General features: G+C 44.3%; 2 protein-coding genes across 4 annotated transcripts in view; both read right to left on the reverse strand.

The window, feature by feature from the left end:
- The window catches only part of LOC102050061 (sodium/hydrogen exchanger 2-like), a 40,996-nt gene extending 36,103 nt beyond the window's left edge, over window positions 1-4,893 (reverse strand). The window contains exon 1 of the mRNA XM_055727746.1: window positions 4,455-4,893. The gene's annotated coding sequence lies outside the window, so the exon portion shown is untranslated. The remainder of the gene's footprint in view (window positions 1-4,454) is intronic.
- A 4,688-nt stretch (window positions 4,894-9,581) lies between these two features.
- LOC102059534 (TLR adapter interacting with SLC15A4 on the lysosome-like) lies at window positions 9,582-15,600 on the reverse strand. 3 transcript variants are annotated; one of them, XM_027807851.2, is made up of 3 exons: window positions 14,401-15,600; window positions 13,138-13,196; window positions 9,582-11,272 (listed from the first exon to the last, which is right to left on the reverse strand). In XM_027807851.2, the coding sequence occupies exons 1-3, from the start codon at window positions 14,412-14,414 to the stop codon at window positions 10,305-10,307; spliced, it is 1,041 nt and encodes a 346-aa protein (XP_027663652.1). In that variant the 5' UTR covers window positions 14,415-15,600; the 3' UTR covers window positions 9,582-10,304. The 3 variants fall into 3 exon arrangements, with proteins under 3 accessions (XP_027663652.1, XP_027663650.1, XP_027663649.1); XM_027807849.2 differs by having other exon boundaries at window positions 13,138-13,199; XM_027807848.2 differs by having other exon boundaries at window positions 13,138-15,598.
- Window positions 15,601-17,348: the final 1,748 nt, after the last annotated feature.

Here is a 17,348-nt window from a genome sequence, read left to right on the forward strand (position 1 = left end):
TTTTCTCCATCCCAAGCAAAAATCCAGATACGCATCCTCATCTGAGCTGGGTCTGCGCTGTAACAGATCCAGCGCTCTGACAAAAGCTGAAGGAGGGGCACATAGCAAAGCTCCCAAAAAGTTATCCATACACTTCACCTAGTCAGCTTGTCAAATGATAAAATATAAATGTTAATGATACCTACGTTTGGTATGTGAATATGATTTTTCCCACTGTCATCAGAACAGCCATTTGTTTACATGCATTGGCTAAAATCGGAAGAAGAAAGCCATTCTCATTTATGAACATGCAAAATCTCTTTTTCCCCCCATCAGAATGGAAACTGCTTCTGTTTTCACATATAATCACCTTATTTTTCAGCTTCTCCTCCTCATTGCCTACATTTTCCATTACATTTTAATATGCCCAGTGAAGACTGCGCACAAAATACAGATCTTTCTGAAGAAGCCAGGACAGAAGAGCACATATTGCCACCCATACACAAGCCTGCGAGCAAACAGAGCACGGGTCAAGCAGGCAGGCAGTTTAGCAAGAAGATTTAATCAAAACTGAAATTAACCCAAGCCCTTGTCACACTTCCCTTGCTGGGAAAGATCACACTTGCAGCTATTCTGGACAGCAGGAATGGAAAACCCCTTAAAATCCAAAGCCAAAGCATGGGGGGTGGGGCGAGTGGGGGGGTGGCATATCACAGCCCATCGATGTGTTGAGAAACTCACTTTGCATTGCAGGGAGCTGGATGGATTGACACGCTGCTGAACTCACTGGCACCCCATTGAACCCAGGCAGGAACGTACATTTAATTTAACATCAGCAACTTCATTCACAAATCTGGTTTCAATGAGAACCTGAATTAAAAAATCCATTGAGCAAATGTAATATTAATAAGAAATGAGTAAAGAAGAATAAATCAAAAGAGTGAGACACTCTCCCCCTCCCCACCAGGGAGCTGCAGAAGATGCACACAGTGCTGGATACAAACTCTGTGGTTTATTGCCTAACATTTCTCCAGCTTGAAAATCACAGCTTTACCACTGATGGTTTCACCTTGCCTAAACGGACAGAGTTTAACTAATAGTCCCTCCCATACCAATATTAGGACGATCCAGAAGATCCATAGTCTCCTCACTGAGCACCTACTCTTCTTCCATACAGCTTCCATATACTTCCATCCCGCTCTCCCTGTCAGCACAGCAGCCTGGTTGTGCTCCCCGCAGCAGACTTGCAAATTGGCTGTGTTACAGCTTTACATTTAACAACTGCCTAATTAGCATGGCCTTAAAGAATTCCTATAGGGTAATCCCAGACCAAGTACCACTTTAATCATTTTGGCACCGACTTCTGTTCAGATTGTTTTTGTCAAAACCAGCTTGAGCTCTTTGAGCAATTGCTTAAATGACCGGTACATGGAATGGTCTAATTTTTTCTTCATCGTTATAACAGGAGAAGCCTGTAACTGTGGCCACAATAAAACAATAATACTTGTCCTTTTTGATAATCTACAAACCGCTTTTCTGATTAAAAGTCCAAACTTCTAATACCTAGAGACAAATCCAGAACTCAAACAACTGCAGCTCAGATTCATACTCAAGTGGTGGTATGAGATTTCTTCCACTAAATCATACTTTTAAGACTCATTACTTTTTACATGATCAAACTAAAGTCCTTAAATCTGTACCAAAAAAAATAACTCTCCAGGTCACGGTGTGGTACAGTGGGTCAGTCTGAGACCCAAAGGCTGAGCCCAGCCAGCAGAATCAACAATGACATGGCAGTTGTTCCTCATTAATTAGGTGCCCAAACCAATGGGGCTTCCTAAGATCCTTCAAGCCCTCCTCATGAGGGCATAGCCAAAGATTTTTCCTGCTCTGGCCTCAGGTATTACACATAACAAGGCTGGAAGGTATTTCACGGTGCAAGGAACAAACCCCTTGCAGGAAGCTGTCCTGCTGGGATGAGCTCCATCCTTTCCCCAGCTGTGGTCTGGCTGCTGGGGAGGGGAGGGCTGCCAGCTGCTCCCCCTCCATCACGGCTCTGGGGGCTTCCCCTCACACTCACACCAGCCTCCGCAAGGGTGGAGGGAAGAAATTCTTCTCGCTCACCTTTTTCTGCCAGCTTACTCAACCCTTCCTTCCCCAGTCCAAACTGCTAACCGCCCACTGGGAAAATACGCAGGCCTGGACAAACCAAACGCTGAGTATTACTGCTGTCATGGTGTGTGGTCATGACAGTTCTGTAATCCCAAAATAAAGCAAGAGCCAAAGAGGAAAACGGCCCTGGGGATCACCGTGATTTCAGCAGGCAAACTGCAGTGCCACCTGCAATAAGCTTGTGACTGGCAATAAAGCCATGGGACGGTTTGGGTTGGAAGGGACCTTCAGGATCATCTAGGGAGATGACACTGGTCACTCTTCCCTTACCCACCAGCACTGTAACCCCATCGTAGAAGGCCACCAAATTTTTCAGGCGTGATTTGCCCTTAGTGGAGCCATGTTGGCTGTCACCTCCTTATTTCCCACGTGCCTTGTAATAAAGTCACAGTAGATCATACACACACACAATAATTCTTCACCTCAGAGGGGTGAGCACATTGTGCCTCCTGAGGATTCTGTATTTACTAGCTATATGGATATTTTAATTTACAGAGTTCAACTCTGGGTGGAGATTGGTCCCCATTTATTGACTTACTGAGCACCACACAGCTCACTCTGGACACCCACACTCTGGCCCCACATACTCCAAGGTAGGCTGGAGATGCTCTGTTAGGAGGGGTCTACTTTAGAGAAAGTCCTTTATCTGCTGAACGTAGCCTTTGCTTTCTTTTTGTGGAATAAACATAGGCAGGTGGTTACTTCCTAGGATGTATTTGTTACATAAAAATATTCAATAGATCTGGCCAAAAGCCATTTCGATGCAATGGCATTGCCTGTGACCAGTGACCTGTACTTTATGTTTGATAGCTGGGTTCCAGCGGTGCATGGTTAGCAAGGGGAAACAGAGTTGTGCCAGTTCCTTCTCTGAGCATGCAATCGCCACCAGCAAACACCCAATCATATTATTTTACAGTCTAACTTGCACAATTTTTGCATCTGCAACATTAATGTTTTCATTTTCTATTCCAGTTTTTTGCAATTCAGCTAACAGGAAAGAGGAATAAGAATGAACAAAACTTGTTAACTTAAAACTTCAAGCCAAGATTTTTTGGAAACTACTTTGCAGTTATGTTCCTTGTTCCATTAAGTTCACAAATGTTGCTATTTTGAAACAAATCAGTAACAGTTTACGTACACAAAATGAGCAACAGCAGGCATGAGTCTGGGGTTTAACTCACTCTTCTTTGTTAACTTTTGTTACATCTCAGATTGAAACATCAGCTTTATAAGGTTGAGCAATGGACGGAGCAAGTAAATGGTCAGTGTCTTAGAAATTTGGCAATGGAAAGCAGAAGTGTATACTCACTACAGATGGAGAGTGAGAAAAAAACAGCAGCATCGCATAGTGAGTTATATTATTGCACAAAACAAGAATTTTTTTGAGAAGCATCAAGGAGCACTAAATAGTGAGTCAGAGCTTACACATCAGCAATGCTCTGTGGGTGCATTTCTATCACAGGGAACTCTAAGCATATGCTGTGTCTTAGAACTTGGGAAATCTATGTGGGGCTTCCTACAGCTGGGTACAGCAGGACCTGAGAGTTTGCAGAAAAGCCTGATGCAGAGGCGTGAGAGTGAGTTAGAGCCACACCGTGCTGCTTAACGTAAAGTGAAGCACCTCAGCTCCGAGGAATAACACTCCGCGTTCACAGCAAAGCTCGGAAGTCCAGTCCCACAGAAACAGCAGAGGGACATTAAAGCCAGCAGCCCCCTTTGGGATCAATTCAGCTGCGGTGACACTGCCAAAATAAACCTGTAACCCAGGGCTGGCTGAATTGCCAGCACTGCCGATGGACGGAGCAAACAACCACAGCCTGGTTTGGGCTGGGAGGGAGCTGACAGCCCCCCGAGCCCCAACCCCCGCCAGGGGCAGGGACACCTCCCACCAGCCCAGGTTGCCCCCAGCCCCGTCCAGCCTGGCCCTGAGCACCCCCAGGGATGGGGCACCCACAGCTGCTCTGGGCAGCCTCTGCCAGCGCCGCCCTCACGGGGAAGGATTTCTTCCCAGTATCTGCCCTAAGTCTGCCCTCGGTCAGCTTAGAGCCATTCCCCCCCGCCCTGTCACTGCACCCCCCCGTACAAAGCCCCTCCCCAGCTTTCTTGTCGGCCCCTTCAGGTACTGGAAGGTGCCAGAAGGTCTCCCCGGAGCCTTCCCTTCCCCAGGCGGAGCAGCCCCCGCCCCAGCCCACCGGGACAGCAGAGTTTATATTCCCAATATAGAGTTTCACAGAGTTCAGAGCCACGTATTTCAATTTTACATAGTCAGAGCTATATTTAGGAAAGATGCTGCTTCCACTTACCCTCAAGGAAAAGCAGAGTTAATGAGACATGGAAAAAGCCTGTGAGTCTTAATGCTGCTTCTGCTGCTGCTTTTAAAGACACAGCTCTTCTGGTTCCCCGCCATTATCCTTCACCAGGTGAAGCTCCTCAGCTCCTTGCTCACTTGTCTTTCAGCACTTCAACAAACATCAGCAAATAAACCCCCAAGAAAAGTGACAAGATGCCAGATTATTCACAAGAAACAGCAATTTAACAAGATTTTAACAACAGAGTCAAATTTTCTTCCTGGAAGCAAGCCCCAAACAAGCATCCCAAGCAAAATAAAGCCCTGATAGACACAGTCAACAAAAAAGCCCCAGCACGTCTGTGCAAGTTTCAGCTCCGGACAGTCACGGTGCCGATTGATGCACAAATCACCCCGACTTGTGCTGCTGTACCAGCTGCCCCTCCAGTCTTCCCCAGAGCACAGCCCTCGTGCCACGGGGGAACATCTGCAATCCCTGCCTGGGACAGGAGGCACGAGGAAGGTGGGTCTTTGGCCTCCTGGGATTCACAGGTCAATACCAAACTCTTCCATCTCCACTCGAAGCCTGCAGGCAGCCAGGACGTAGCAGTAGCAGAATCTGTTAGCAGCTCAGCACCAAGTGGCTGCTGGCCCACACAGGTGATTTATATTCCGAATAGATTGATGGGGTTATCACAAATAAATTAACTCAGGCAGGAATTAAGTGGTAAGGATCTTCTGGTAAAGAAAAATGGGTTAATTAAAATCAAACACGCTAAACGTTGGAAACTTGTAAAACAGGAGCAAAACAGAAATTAAAAAATCAGTATTTCGATTTCATGCATAAACTAGCGGAGGAAAAGCTGGATTACCATCTTTCTAGATTTTAACCTGCAGAATATAAGAACATCAGCTGATGGAAGCTGTTATTCTGCACACCTGGGCATCCTTTTTGTGGGAAATAATCCTCCCTCCAAAGAGAGGTGGACTTTAGGATTTATTTGCAAAATGGTTGCAAAGCTCTGGAAATCCTGAACTAAAAGGTACTAAAGGAAACCACCACTAGGTATCATCATTTGACTATTGAATAGATACCAGCAAAATTGTTAACAATGATCTGGCATGTAAAAATCCTGATTAAACACCCAGGTAGATTAAGTCACCTTCTGTAGGGGCTCATTTCCCACAGCAGAGAGCAGGCTGGGGAATGATATCCCAACTACAGGTCTCAGTTAATTGGCTATAATTAGCTAAAAAGCCCAGCTTACTCCAGGGTCCTGGTCCCAGCACCTGATGAATGTTTTTCTGTGGCAACAAGGAATCAGAACCGGGTATGAAAGTAAAAAATTCCCTGCCAGCATTTCTCCTTCAATTTCAGATTTTCTGGCATGTGGATAAAAATAACCACCAGCCAGAATGTGGTTTTATATGTCTGACCTGTAAAATTCGGCACTGCTTTCATTTGTAATAAAACACATCTGCTGTCCTTCAGGAGTCTGGGAAAGCACACCTTTTAAGGGATTTTCCTTATGCAATTTGAGTTCACAGAGCTCTTCCTGCTAGTGAAAACAGGCACAGCTTCAGTGCAGCTGATGGAGTTTTCCTCACTTAAATTCAGAATGGGACTTCGTATCTTTCAAATAGAAATAAATCCAAAGCATCTCATGGATTGAAACATGTCAATTAAAATTGCATTGAAATAAAAATAGTAACTGAGCAATAAACATATGTCTCATCTTTCCAGAAATTAGCAGATTTTGCTCCTAAAATGTATTCTGCAGCAACACTGCAGGTATCTTCCTACAAAGAGAAGTTAATTTTGAGAAGTTATTTAAGTTTTGGATTAAACCAGAGTAACAAACACAGGGTGGAAAAAGTACCCAGACGACACTTTTCCACAGGCGAAACCACATAGCATCCTTAAAAAAATATCATTTGTGGTGCTTCACATTACCAACGTGCATTTATCTACATCTTCCCTTGCACTGCTAAAACAAGTGTTACTGTGCTAAGTACTGTTTATTTATTAAAATTCTAAAAACTAGGTCACCTTATGTTTTTCTGTTAGAAAAATGAAGCCCAGAAGCATGCCTGCAATAAAGCCATGTATTATCCTTACAGGTGCGAGACGTATCCTGGCTTCAGCTGTATCCACGGTACGGCTGGGTTCAGCAGAGCTGCTCTCAGGAATTATATAGCACACTTCTCGCCTCCATCACGCTGTAACACTGGCTGTAATTATAATAAAGGCTACAGATAGCAAGCTTTTCTCATCACATTGCTTGTTGTGCTGTGTTTTCTTTTCATTCTAGCTAAAATTGTCCATGTATTTGAAAACAGTAACTCAAAACCAGGTTCTGTAACCAGTCCTGGAAAGGTGTGGGACGGACGCAGCTTTGCAGTAACCTTGGATTCTGCCAAATACGGAATATTCATTTCCATACTCTCTTCTGTCACTCTGTTTCTTTGATGGTGACGGGAGAAGCAGGGCCACCACCCCAGCAGCTGATGGTGCTCAGCGGCTTGGTCAGTGTTGAAGCCGCAGCTGGCTTCAATATCTGGGGCCGGGGGCTGGGGTTAGCAGGAGGGAGAGCAGGTCTCCCCGAACGCGTTTCTCAGGACAGAAAAACGACCGGAGTCCAGACCCCAGCTTTAAACTCTGACTCGCATATTTCCTGAGGAAGCACCTTGCGCAATTAACTTCTTTTAAGACTTTAGTTCGAACTATAAATACATCCCAGGGGAAATCAAAGGCTAGGGCAAGGCAGCACAAATGCCACAGAGCACTTTATTCTATGGTTAATTGCAAACCCTTTGGTTAGTGATGCCCTTTGGAGTATTTTTCCTCTCACCCTCAGTTAACTTATTCTCTGCCCCTCTACCAAGGAAGACTTCAGAACGCTGCCTACTCTGGACTCCTCCAGAATTTAGTAAAGTCATTTCGCCTCTTCCAAAGGACTCCCAACTTGATTTGGAATGCTGAGAAGGGGATTGAGACACACGTGGAATTAGGGCAATGCACAGTAAAAGCAAAGCATCCTTCCCTATCTTCCTCTTAAAAAACAAGGACTAGTTTCAGTATTACTTTGCTCCTTGCACCACTAAGATCAATGGGAATTTTTGATCAGGCAAGGATGTTCACCTAGGTCTTGGACACGTATGAGTCTGATTTTATTTAATTATTTGCTACATACTCAGCAGGAATTGTGTTTGCCTGTCATTTCGATCAGGAGACAGGTTCTTACTTTGGCCACCCACATCGCTTTTCCCTGCAGGAGCAGGTTCTTCCCAATCCTGCTGGTCACCAAACTACAGCAATCCCTCTTTTCCTTCACCCCTCTGGAAACCCCCATCCTGCCACAACACTATCACAGAAAAAGCTACCTCAGATTGAAGGCTGCCTGCCAAAGTAACCCATTGAAAGCTGGGCACTCAAGATGACAAAGAGCAGGAATAGGATTTTTAAAGGCAGAGAAGAGCATACGCAGCTTTCAAGACAGTTCAAGAGAAGCAAAGCGCCCATCTTCCTACAGCTCCCAGATGAAAGTGTATAAAAAGCGGGGAAACACCCCAAAACCAGGGGTGTTTGCTCCGCTCAGACGCTGCATTGGCTCGACGCTTAGACAGGCTCACTCACCACCACCCATCAGGCTGAGCAGCCTCGTTGGCCAGCTGGTTTCTGTTTGATTTCAGACCTTCGAGGTTTGACCTCAAACTTCAGCACACATACCACACTAAACCCACGTGCTGCCACCCCAGCGTGTGTTAAACGTTACGTACATAGATTCATTGAGCTGTGCGCTTAAGTTCCACCCATCCCAAACGACATTGCAAGGCATCAGGAAAGGTTAAAAAAAATAAAAAATCTTTAAGATACCCAAAAGTTTTGTAGTTCCCTTTCCAGTATGCACAGTGCTGTATTTAGCAGGCTGTTTGACAACACGTGCCGTGACGCACACAGCGGCGGTCGCACCCTCCTCCTCCAAAAGCCCCAGCCACCAAGGTGCAGCCTTTACACAGGTACAGCTGACTACGGGTCCACTTCGCCTTTCCTCTGCAAATTTCCTTCTCTGTATAGGCCAAAACAGACACAATTTTAACCCAAAGCCCCATCACACAGTTCCTATTACAGTAAATACAACTAATTCATAAGCTAAATTACTTGAATAAAGAGCTTCCAGGTGAATCCCTTGTGAATTCCTGTCTTCTCAATGTTCTGAGGCATTCTTTCAAGCCTACGGATATTTTAATTGTAAATGCCAGCTCAGAGATTATTTTTAAAAATGCCCAACAACTTAAGATGCTGGATTTAAACAAACAAAGAAAAAAAGCAAAATAAGCCATCAAAACCCCAACAACTTTGATCTCTTCAAAGGACTGATTGGATGCCAAGGGCCTTCATTTACAAACATGTAAAAAATTGCATTTGATGAATTATTACCTAGAGATCACCAGATCCTTTGCATTCTCTTAAGAGGGTTGACAAACATGTAAAAAAATGCGTATTATGCATCAGAGGTTAAAAGATGCGTCTCAAAGGCAAGGAAGGTTCGGGTTTACATTAGCTGTTTCGGAGCAAGCTTCCCCAAGCAGCTCTGCTTTACACCGTGTCCCATACCTGTGCCTTGAGGGGCATCAGGACCCAGGCAGAATGATGTCACTGGCATGCCAGCGTGCATTTGGGAAGCTTACACTTATAGAAACAGTTTGTTGCTAGATTTTGGATTGGGATTTCACGATTGCAAACTCAGAACTGCAGGCATGTCAAACTACTCAGTCACAGTGGAAGGGAAGAGGTTTCCTTACCAGAAGAAAGCTTCTGCAGACCAGGTAGCAGCCTAAGTAATTCATCATTTTACACTGGTGACAGAGTGATTAATTTCCAGTTGAAATACTGAGAATTAACAGAAAAGCAAGACAATGAGTTTGAAAGCAATTTAACAAAGTTTCCATATCAAAATCTGCATTTAAGTTTCCAAACCAAGGTGAAGAAAGCTTGCACTGGCTTTTCAGGAATGTTGCAGTTGTCTTAGCTTGCTGAGGCTGCAGGTGCTTCACTTCCAAGGAAATAAAAGCAGAGTCCATTTACTAAAAATGCAAATAGAACATAAACCAGCAATGTACTGACAGAAAACCGTGCAGATTTCATTGAAAAGGTCGGGATTTATTTAAAAGAAAAACATTTATTACAGAAAATTAAGTACTTTCACAATGTTGATCAACAATTTCACCTTGATTTTCATGGTAGCATACTCCACCTATGCAGTACAAACATACCTATGCAACAATATCGGCATCTGCACTCATGTGCCATGTTGATATATTTCCTGTGTGTGATAATATATACATAATAATCCAGAGTCCTGAACACCTCCATCTGCTGACAAGATTTTCAAACCAAAGAAACATTTTTTCAGCCACTGTGATCAAGCTTTTCAAGGAACAAAATTTGAACCCGAATATCCAAAACTTGGCCTTCAACTCTATAGCCCAAAGTCCAAAATAGACAACGTGACTCTCACTGGCTGGCTCAGTCTCACAGAGCAAAGTTTTACCAGCACGTCTTGATTGATTTGTCTTGCAGAAATAAATCCGATGATACATGACTACAATTAGTAAGCCAAGGGTCCTAGGAGAAGGACATAAAAATATGGCTGACTAGCATTTTTGAGATAAATTCATTTCAAATTCTTTATTAGAAGAAAAGAAGAGACCTGTACTTCCTTTGCTAACAAAGCATGGTTTAAGCCTTAATATATTTATTTGAAAAAGTCTGTAGTGTGTAAATGTTTTCATTTCCCAACCTAATCCTTAGAGTGAAATATTCATTCCTAACCACATTCATCTCTTCAGCTAAGTACATCAGTCACGATGTAAACTGCATCCTGCCACTCTTTTTCATGCATGCTGGGTTTGAGATCTGTAAGCTTGGAGTACTAAATTCAGAGCTATTTCTATGGGTAGTGTGCAAACTAAACAAAGCTAAAGAGTGCAAGAGCACTTCTCTGGCTTTTGACGTCTCTATACTCTGCTCCTGTGATATCTGAAAGCTTAACTGATACACGTTATTCCGTATCAAACTGGAAGTGAGGAGGTTTGTTACAGAACCACACCTGGTCAAGTTCTCTTCAAAAAACTGTTTATAGAGCTCTGCCACTTTTGTTTCCATGTACTTGTTGAGCACGGAGTTTGAAAGAGGCTCCTCACAGAGAATGATACTCCTATCTCCAGCTTCATCTCCACACAGAGATTTTATATTGGGCCTTTCGGGATGCTCACACAGAGGGGACGGCCCCAGAGGAATATCTATGGACAGCAGAACAGGGCCATCGGGAAGTTCATCACACACATGGTCCAAAACACAACCTGAATCACACGTATGGCCCCCCACACGGTCTCCCCCAATATGTAAGTCAGGATAGTTTTGATAAATACTGTTGCATGACCAGGATCTGTACAAGTCCATCTGCTCAGTATTTTGCTCTCTTTTGGGGATATGTAAAGCTGGCGATACAGTTCCTTTAACAAGTGTTTTCTGATCTTTTGGAGGTGCCTCTTGTATGGATCTCCGCTGAGGACCACCCCTGTGTTCCATTTTGCTACCCCTAGCAGAGATCTCACTCTGCTTCTCACATCCATCAGCAAAGCCTTTAATTTTTGGTTTATCTACAAGTTTCTGTCTCCAAATTCCCTCTTCAACCTTTCTGGATGCATGAGATCTGCGAGGTTTATCTTGATGACAGCTTTCTTTATAGATGAGGCTGGTTAAGATGCCTTCTGCCAGCATGACGACAAGCGTGAGCAACAGTCTAATCACCAGAGTTCCATGTGGTCCTGTAAGCGAAGGACAGGCAGGCAGAGTATCTCAAACATATTTGGACAAAGAGGAATAATAATAAAAAATGAACAACGCACCTTTCATATTTTAGAGAAAAAGGAAAATTAGTCTTTATTTTCTACAATTTTAACCTCTATACCATGTCAACAAAAGTAATTCCGAAGACACAGAAAGGGCATTAACCCGGTTTTTCATCTGTAGTATCACTTCTGTTCCTAAGTATCTCTTCTGCATTGTGGCTAGTTGAAAAGCTACAAAAATCAGCAAGATTAGTTTACTTGTCTATATCACTACCAACAGTTGCAAATCAAGATTTTCCATTGAAAGACAACAATTTCTAAGAGCCAAAGAGGTGACACAGGAAGGAAATCAAGATCAAATTCAGACTTAGAGGTTGATTCTGAATTGGCCTGAGCCCTCCTGCAAGGTGCCAAGGATCTTCAAAAGATGCCAATAGTTCTTCAGGCCTAATAAAACTGCATCCAAAATGCAATTCACATACACAAATGATTTTAGAGTTCCTCTTAATGATGATTTTTAAAGATATAGTTAGTTTGTCTTCCCTAATAGTGAAGTGATGAGTAGTATGTTTCTGTATCTATAGGCTCCACAGTTACACTAAATGCACATGAGTAATTAAAGGCTAGCCAATATGTCTCAAAATAATCTGCTACAGTTAATTATTCCTTAACATTCCTTTTCAATTTGCTTACTGTTAAAATCAATGGGAATCTTTCCCTTCAGAGCCAAGTCCAACCTAGACTCTCTAAGGAAAAGATCATCACCACTCCTCTTACGGAGGAATGGGAAAGGTCAACACAAGAAAACCTCTCTGTTCTTCAAATGACTTTTTAATCTCTTCATAATCTCTGAAGTACCTTCACACACCTCTCATGGTTTGGAACAGGGGAGGCAAGGGATGAGGCAGTTTTACTGAAGAGTACATCATAATTCTCCCAAACAACTTGATGTACTGACACGCTGTTTGAAATTCACCAGAAACGCCGCTTATATCAGGGACAACTAAGGCTCAATACTTTTCACAGTGCTGGCAATTCACATCAGTAGTAATGCCATGCCAGTCACTAGATAGTTCTGTGCACAAACGAAACCACTGCAAATTTAATACGATATCTGATATATAACCAGAAAGATCCTCCTCACTCAACTCATTTGCTTCTATCAGCAACCAAACCATATACTCTGGCTTATTTGTTTTGCAACAAAACTTGATGCACAGGGTCATTTATTTTTAATCCCAGTTCTAAAACTCCGATTACTCGAGAGATGGAATTTCTCGACTTCTCTTCTAAATTTACACATTGCCACAGTACAACCGTTTGGTTTTTTTCTTTTTCGGGGTTTTTTTTGTAGCTTGAATGGCACTGTTCCCTCCCTGAAGCTGAAGGTAACACTGAAATTGCGGTATGTTTGCAAGGGAGACCAAAGCAGACAAGAAAGGCAGTACACCATGCCCTGCCTGTTACATTAGCATAACTGTTTCTCTACAGAATCATTTACATATGTAAAAAGCAGGACAACATTTTCTTAAGCATTTAAGGCATTTAGGAAATCAAGTGCCGTTTTCAAAAGAGACAACAGTACTTGGCAGTCTCAGTCTTGCTGAACCTCAATGGAATTTGCAATGCTGCATGCCTCATTTGCTTCTGAAAAGCAGGACACAGGTACCTAGACCCTTACATGCTAAATAATTTTGCTTTGAAAATGCTCATAGTGCTAGTGTAGAGCTAAAACGTGGCAGTCTTAGCAAAACTGCTGTCTTTAAAAAAAATTAAATAGTGTCTGCATTCTGGAACAAAGCATAAGAATTTTTTTAAAGGCACAAAAAGCTCAGACTTACCGATCCTAGTCGGGTGAGAGAGGCAGATAATCACATAGCCCAGAACTCTCCTACTACAGCTGCTGTAAGAGAATAGATTCTTACATACTCTTTCTTTACTGCTGTCTATGTGGAAAAAAACCTTCCATACACATGATTTAGTTCCCCATTTTTTCGCTTCTAAAACAGAAGTGATCCCACTGGAAAAGTGAGTGGTTTTTGAATACAAAGTGACACTAGATCTAAAAGAGGATGTTAAAAAAAAAAAAGAAGAGATGTTTCCGATTGTGGTGCAACGCTGATGAGTTGCTAACTGCCATAATGTCATTTAAAACCAACAAAGACTACTAAAGGATCAGAGTGCCTGTACTTTGCCAGGCTGTTCAAAACTGAAACAATTCCTCTAAACATTTCCATCTACAGAAGTTCAGTTTTGTTCTAATATCCACCTGACTTACAGAGGCGATGTTATTTACATAATTTCCCCTTTTGAAACAATAAGTTAAATTAATAGTCTTGTGACCTTCTTCTGATGGGGAAGCAGTTGACAACTTTGTTTCATCAAGATTTTGATGAAATATCATTTGTCTAGAAAACACAAATACGAGAATCTGCCTCTGAAAGCAGTAGCAATCAGACAGCTGTGGACGATCACTTTTTTTTTTGCTCATTGACCAAAGCCACTTTCTCTGGGCTCAGAAATTAACTCCATCTCAATGGCACGTCAGACATGCCCCCATGGCATTGCTAGCGTGTCCTTCTCCCACAAGCTGAGGCTGAGCTACTACACTGAGCCACACCACTCCCCCAGCACCAGATCCAGTCTACAGTTTGAAGACTTTCTGTTGATGCCTTTCTAAATTTCCTTATTTGCAGATGAAAAAATAAATAATTCAGAAGCTGAATCTCAACCAAGTACTGGACAAAAGATCTTAAAAAGACACCATTTAATGTAGTGATATGAGCAAGACACAAATGCAAAATAAAACTAGAGTGCAAAGATAACATTACAACAACATTCTGATTGCAACCCATCGTGCAACATGTTTTGGCAATTAAATAATGATGAGTCTTAGAAATGAATTAATGTAAGGTTTGATATAACTATGACCACATAGGTCTAATGAAGTCTCTAAAATTATTCCTCTTCCCTACTTATCACCTGTATTTCACAAAAAAGACTTCTGGTTTTACAGAGCCAGAATGAAAGCCATTTTTAGTCCCGCTGAATTTGTATAAAACTGATTTCATATTTAAAAGTTGTTTAAAATTATTTTTGATCACCTCACACCATTCATTTCTTCTGCATGCTAGATGGGGCTGTGACTTCAACAGAGTACTCCTGCCCCAGTCTTGGAGGGCAGGAAACAGGATGGTTCAAATTCCATGTAGTTTTAAATCTTGCCTCCATCACTGAGCTTGTAATTAGTGCCAGCTGTGGTGGTGTTTTCTGCGAGGTAGTTTCAACAAAACACAAAAGTAACAGAGAGAGGGAGAGGAAGAAATCAAATTAGGTAATTAGTCTTGAGTGATTAAAAACAAGTCACCTTTCATCTCAGTTGTACTCAGGTGTCAAATGCATCAATATGCAAGGAAATGAATGCATTTCTATCAATAAGATCTTGCCAATGTGTTTCTGTTAGTAAGATCTTACCAAAAATAAATAGAAATATTACAAAAATAAAACCAGAGCAAGGCAGAACCAAAGTAATTTCAGAAGCTGGAAACAGACTGCAGCCAGTCAGCAAGACAAGCACGTCTGAATCCCGAGGCTGAACTTAAAGGAGAATGTATAAAGGAAAAAAAAATATTTGACTGCATCATTCATGTATAGGGAAAAAATTAATATAGCAGTGCGTATTACCACACGCACTTGTCACATTTCTGAAATACAGCAGCATGTGCGCAACGCCCCTGACTTCGGCCCTGACACGGTGTTTGATGCACGTGTGGCGGTGAAGCAGCAGCTGCTGACGGTCGCTGTTCCCCAGCACAGCTGTTGCAAGGCTTTGCCACTCGCAGCAGCAGGACTCCATTCCAACAGCCCCGAGCTCCCCGCAGCCCATACGCCCCGGCACAGCGGCTCCCGGGCACGTCCCGGACACGCGCCCGCCCCACCGCCGCTCCTCGGCGCCGCCTCCCGCGCCCGATGCACGGAGCGCAGCCCCGGCCCCGCCCGGCCGCACCGCGGGCCTGCGCCGCCACCTGCCGGCACCCACGGCCTTTCGGCCGGCCGCCGCTCCGGGGGGCCGCAGTGCTTCGTGAACACAGCGCAGCCCAGCCCCCCACACCGCGGCGGGCGGGCGGCACGGCGGGGCCGCGGGGAGCCAAGGCCGCGGGGAGGCGGGTCCGGAGCGCCTCCCCCGGGCCGCACAGCTGCGGCGGGCCCCGGCGCCGAGGGGAGGGCGGCGGCCCGCGCTCGGCGAGGCCGCCGCCGGGAGAACGCTGCGGAGAGGAGTGGGAGAGCGGCGCTCCCGGCGGCGGGGCCGCCCCCGCACGCCTCACGGTAACGGAACAGGCCGCCCGCGCCCACCCCACTCCCGCCGTGCCGCCCCAGCGCCGAGGGAGGGCGGGTCTTCACGCTGACTGACAGGAGGAGCGGCCAATCGGGAAGGCGGGGCCCAGTCGCTGTATGGCGGTTCGTTGCCGCCGCAGCAACGCCACGAGGCGGCGGCCGGTGGGGGGACGCGGCCGCCATGACGGTCTGTTCCCCCGGCGGGGCCGCGGGGGGCGGCGAAGCCCCGGCCGCTCGGCCCAGCCCGAACCCCGGCACGGCAGGGGAGGCCGCAGGCACTCGGGGCTGGGCGCCACCGAGCAGCGGGGCGAGTTCTCCGGCCTGCGGGCGGGTGACGGCCCGGGCCCCGCAGCCGGAGGCGGTGGGAAGGGCGGCCCCGGCGGACGTGAATCCGGGTTTAATGCCGGTGCCTGGTCCAGTTCTGTTTGCATAACGACAAATAACCTGCCCTGCCTGCTGGGAGCGGGCTCGAAAAGGGATTGGAGTGAGAGGGGAATTGTACTGCAGTTGACATTATATTAATGATGTTGCTGGCTGTGGGTTTTTTTAAAGGATTTTGAGACGTTACACCAAGTGACTGAAAATGGAAGTCTCAAAGTTCCTGAAGATGCCTTCAATAAACCAACCTGAGAGAAGGGATTACTGTAGATAGAACCAATTCTGATACTCCGCAAATGCAGCATACTACACGTATTTTACACGGAATACTCATTATTTACAGCAACAGTGCTCACCACCTGTACCAAGAGTGATTACTTCATCGCTTTAAGCTTTTAGAATCCTATTGCATTTTCCAGAGTTTTTCCAAAAGTTTACTAACAGTTCAAAATTGTTACTGATAGAAAAGTTCATTATTAACAATTTTGAAATCTAAAACATTCTACCAAGATCACATAATTTAGACAAATCACAGACTACTTCTGTGGGAAGCTCAGTACAAGTAATTTGAGTGGGATTATTTTGTGTAGGTACAAATTCAGGTGCGTTTCATGGATCTTTTTTTTTTTTCTACACTAAGTGTAATCCATTTCCAGAACAAGCGCAGATGCTGTCATGATCCCGGTGACAAAGGGGAAAAGAAAGTAACATGGAAGAAATGCAGTGCCAGTACTCGGATCAGAAACGGGCTGTATGGATGGGAGCAACGAGTACATGCCTTCATTTTCTGCTTTCCCCTTGAACCAGCTCGACATCAGAGGCTGGGGAGATGCAAACACAGAATACCTCTCTAGGCAGTATTGTGCAGGCTCTCCCACTGTTGTATTTGCATCACACAAAAAATCCTGAAAAAGCAAGAATGGCAAAAGAGGAAAACGCTAAGTCAGGAAACGTTAATGGCTTGGTCCCAGGTAATGAGCTGTCTCGAGTTTCTTTTTAAATTGGCTATTAAAATTCTCTTACCATAATGGGGAAAACACAGGAGAGATCTGGTCTGGTAAAAGTTCTTAACACAGGTTACCGATCAATCTGAATCTATTATTACATTGATAGATTTAAATTAGTCCAAAAAAAATTACGTTGTGCTTCGCAAGTCTTATTTTTTTGTATTTCTCGAACTGTGTGCCTGAGTGCACAGGACTGGCCAATACTTTTTTCTAATGTTAAAAAAATAAACCCGAACAGAAAACCAAGCCACAGAACAGATCTTTACTTACAGCGTGTGTGTGTATATATATGTATACACACACACATAATACACACAACCTCCTACCAGCAA

The sequence above is a fragment of the Falco cherrug genome, chromosome 15 (genome assembly GCF_023634085.1).
Source record: "Falco cherrug isolate bFalChe1 chromosome 15, bFalChe1.pri, whole genome shotgun sequence".
Taxonomy (NCBI): Eukaryota; Metazoa; Chordata; class Aves; order Falconiformes; family Falconidae; genus Falco; species Falco cherrug.

Excerpts from the sequence above, each read along its gene's own strand:
- LOC102059534 (XM_027807848.2), bottom strand. The coding sequence starts at position 13,444 with ATGACATTATGGCAGTTAGCAACTCATCAGCGTTGCACCACAATCGGA. Across the intron at positions 11,273-13,137 it reads CTCTCACCCGACTAGGATCG|GACCACATGGAACTCTGGTG; the intron begins GTAAGTCTGAGC and ends CTTCGCTTACAG.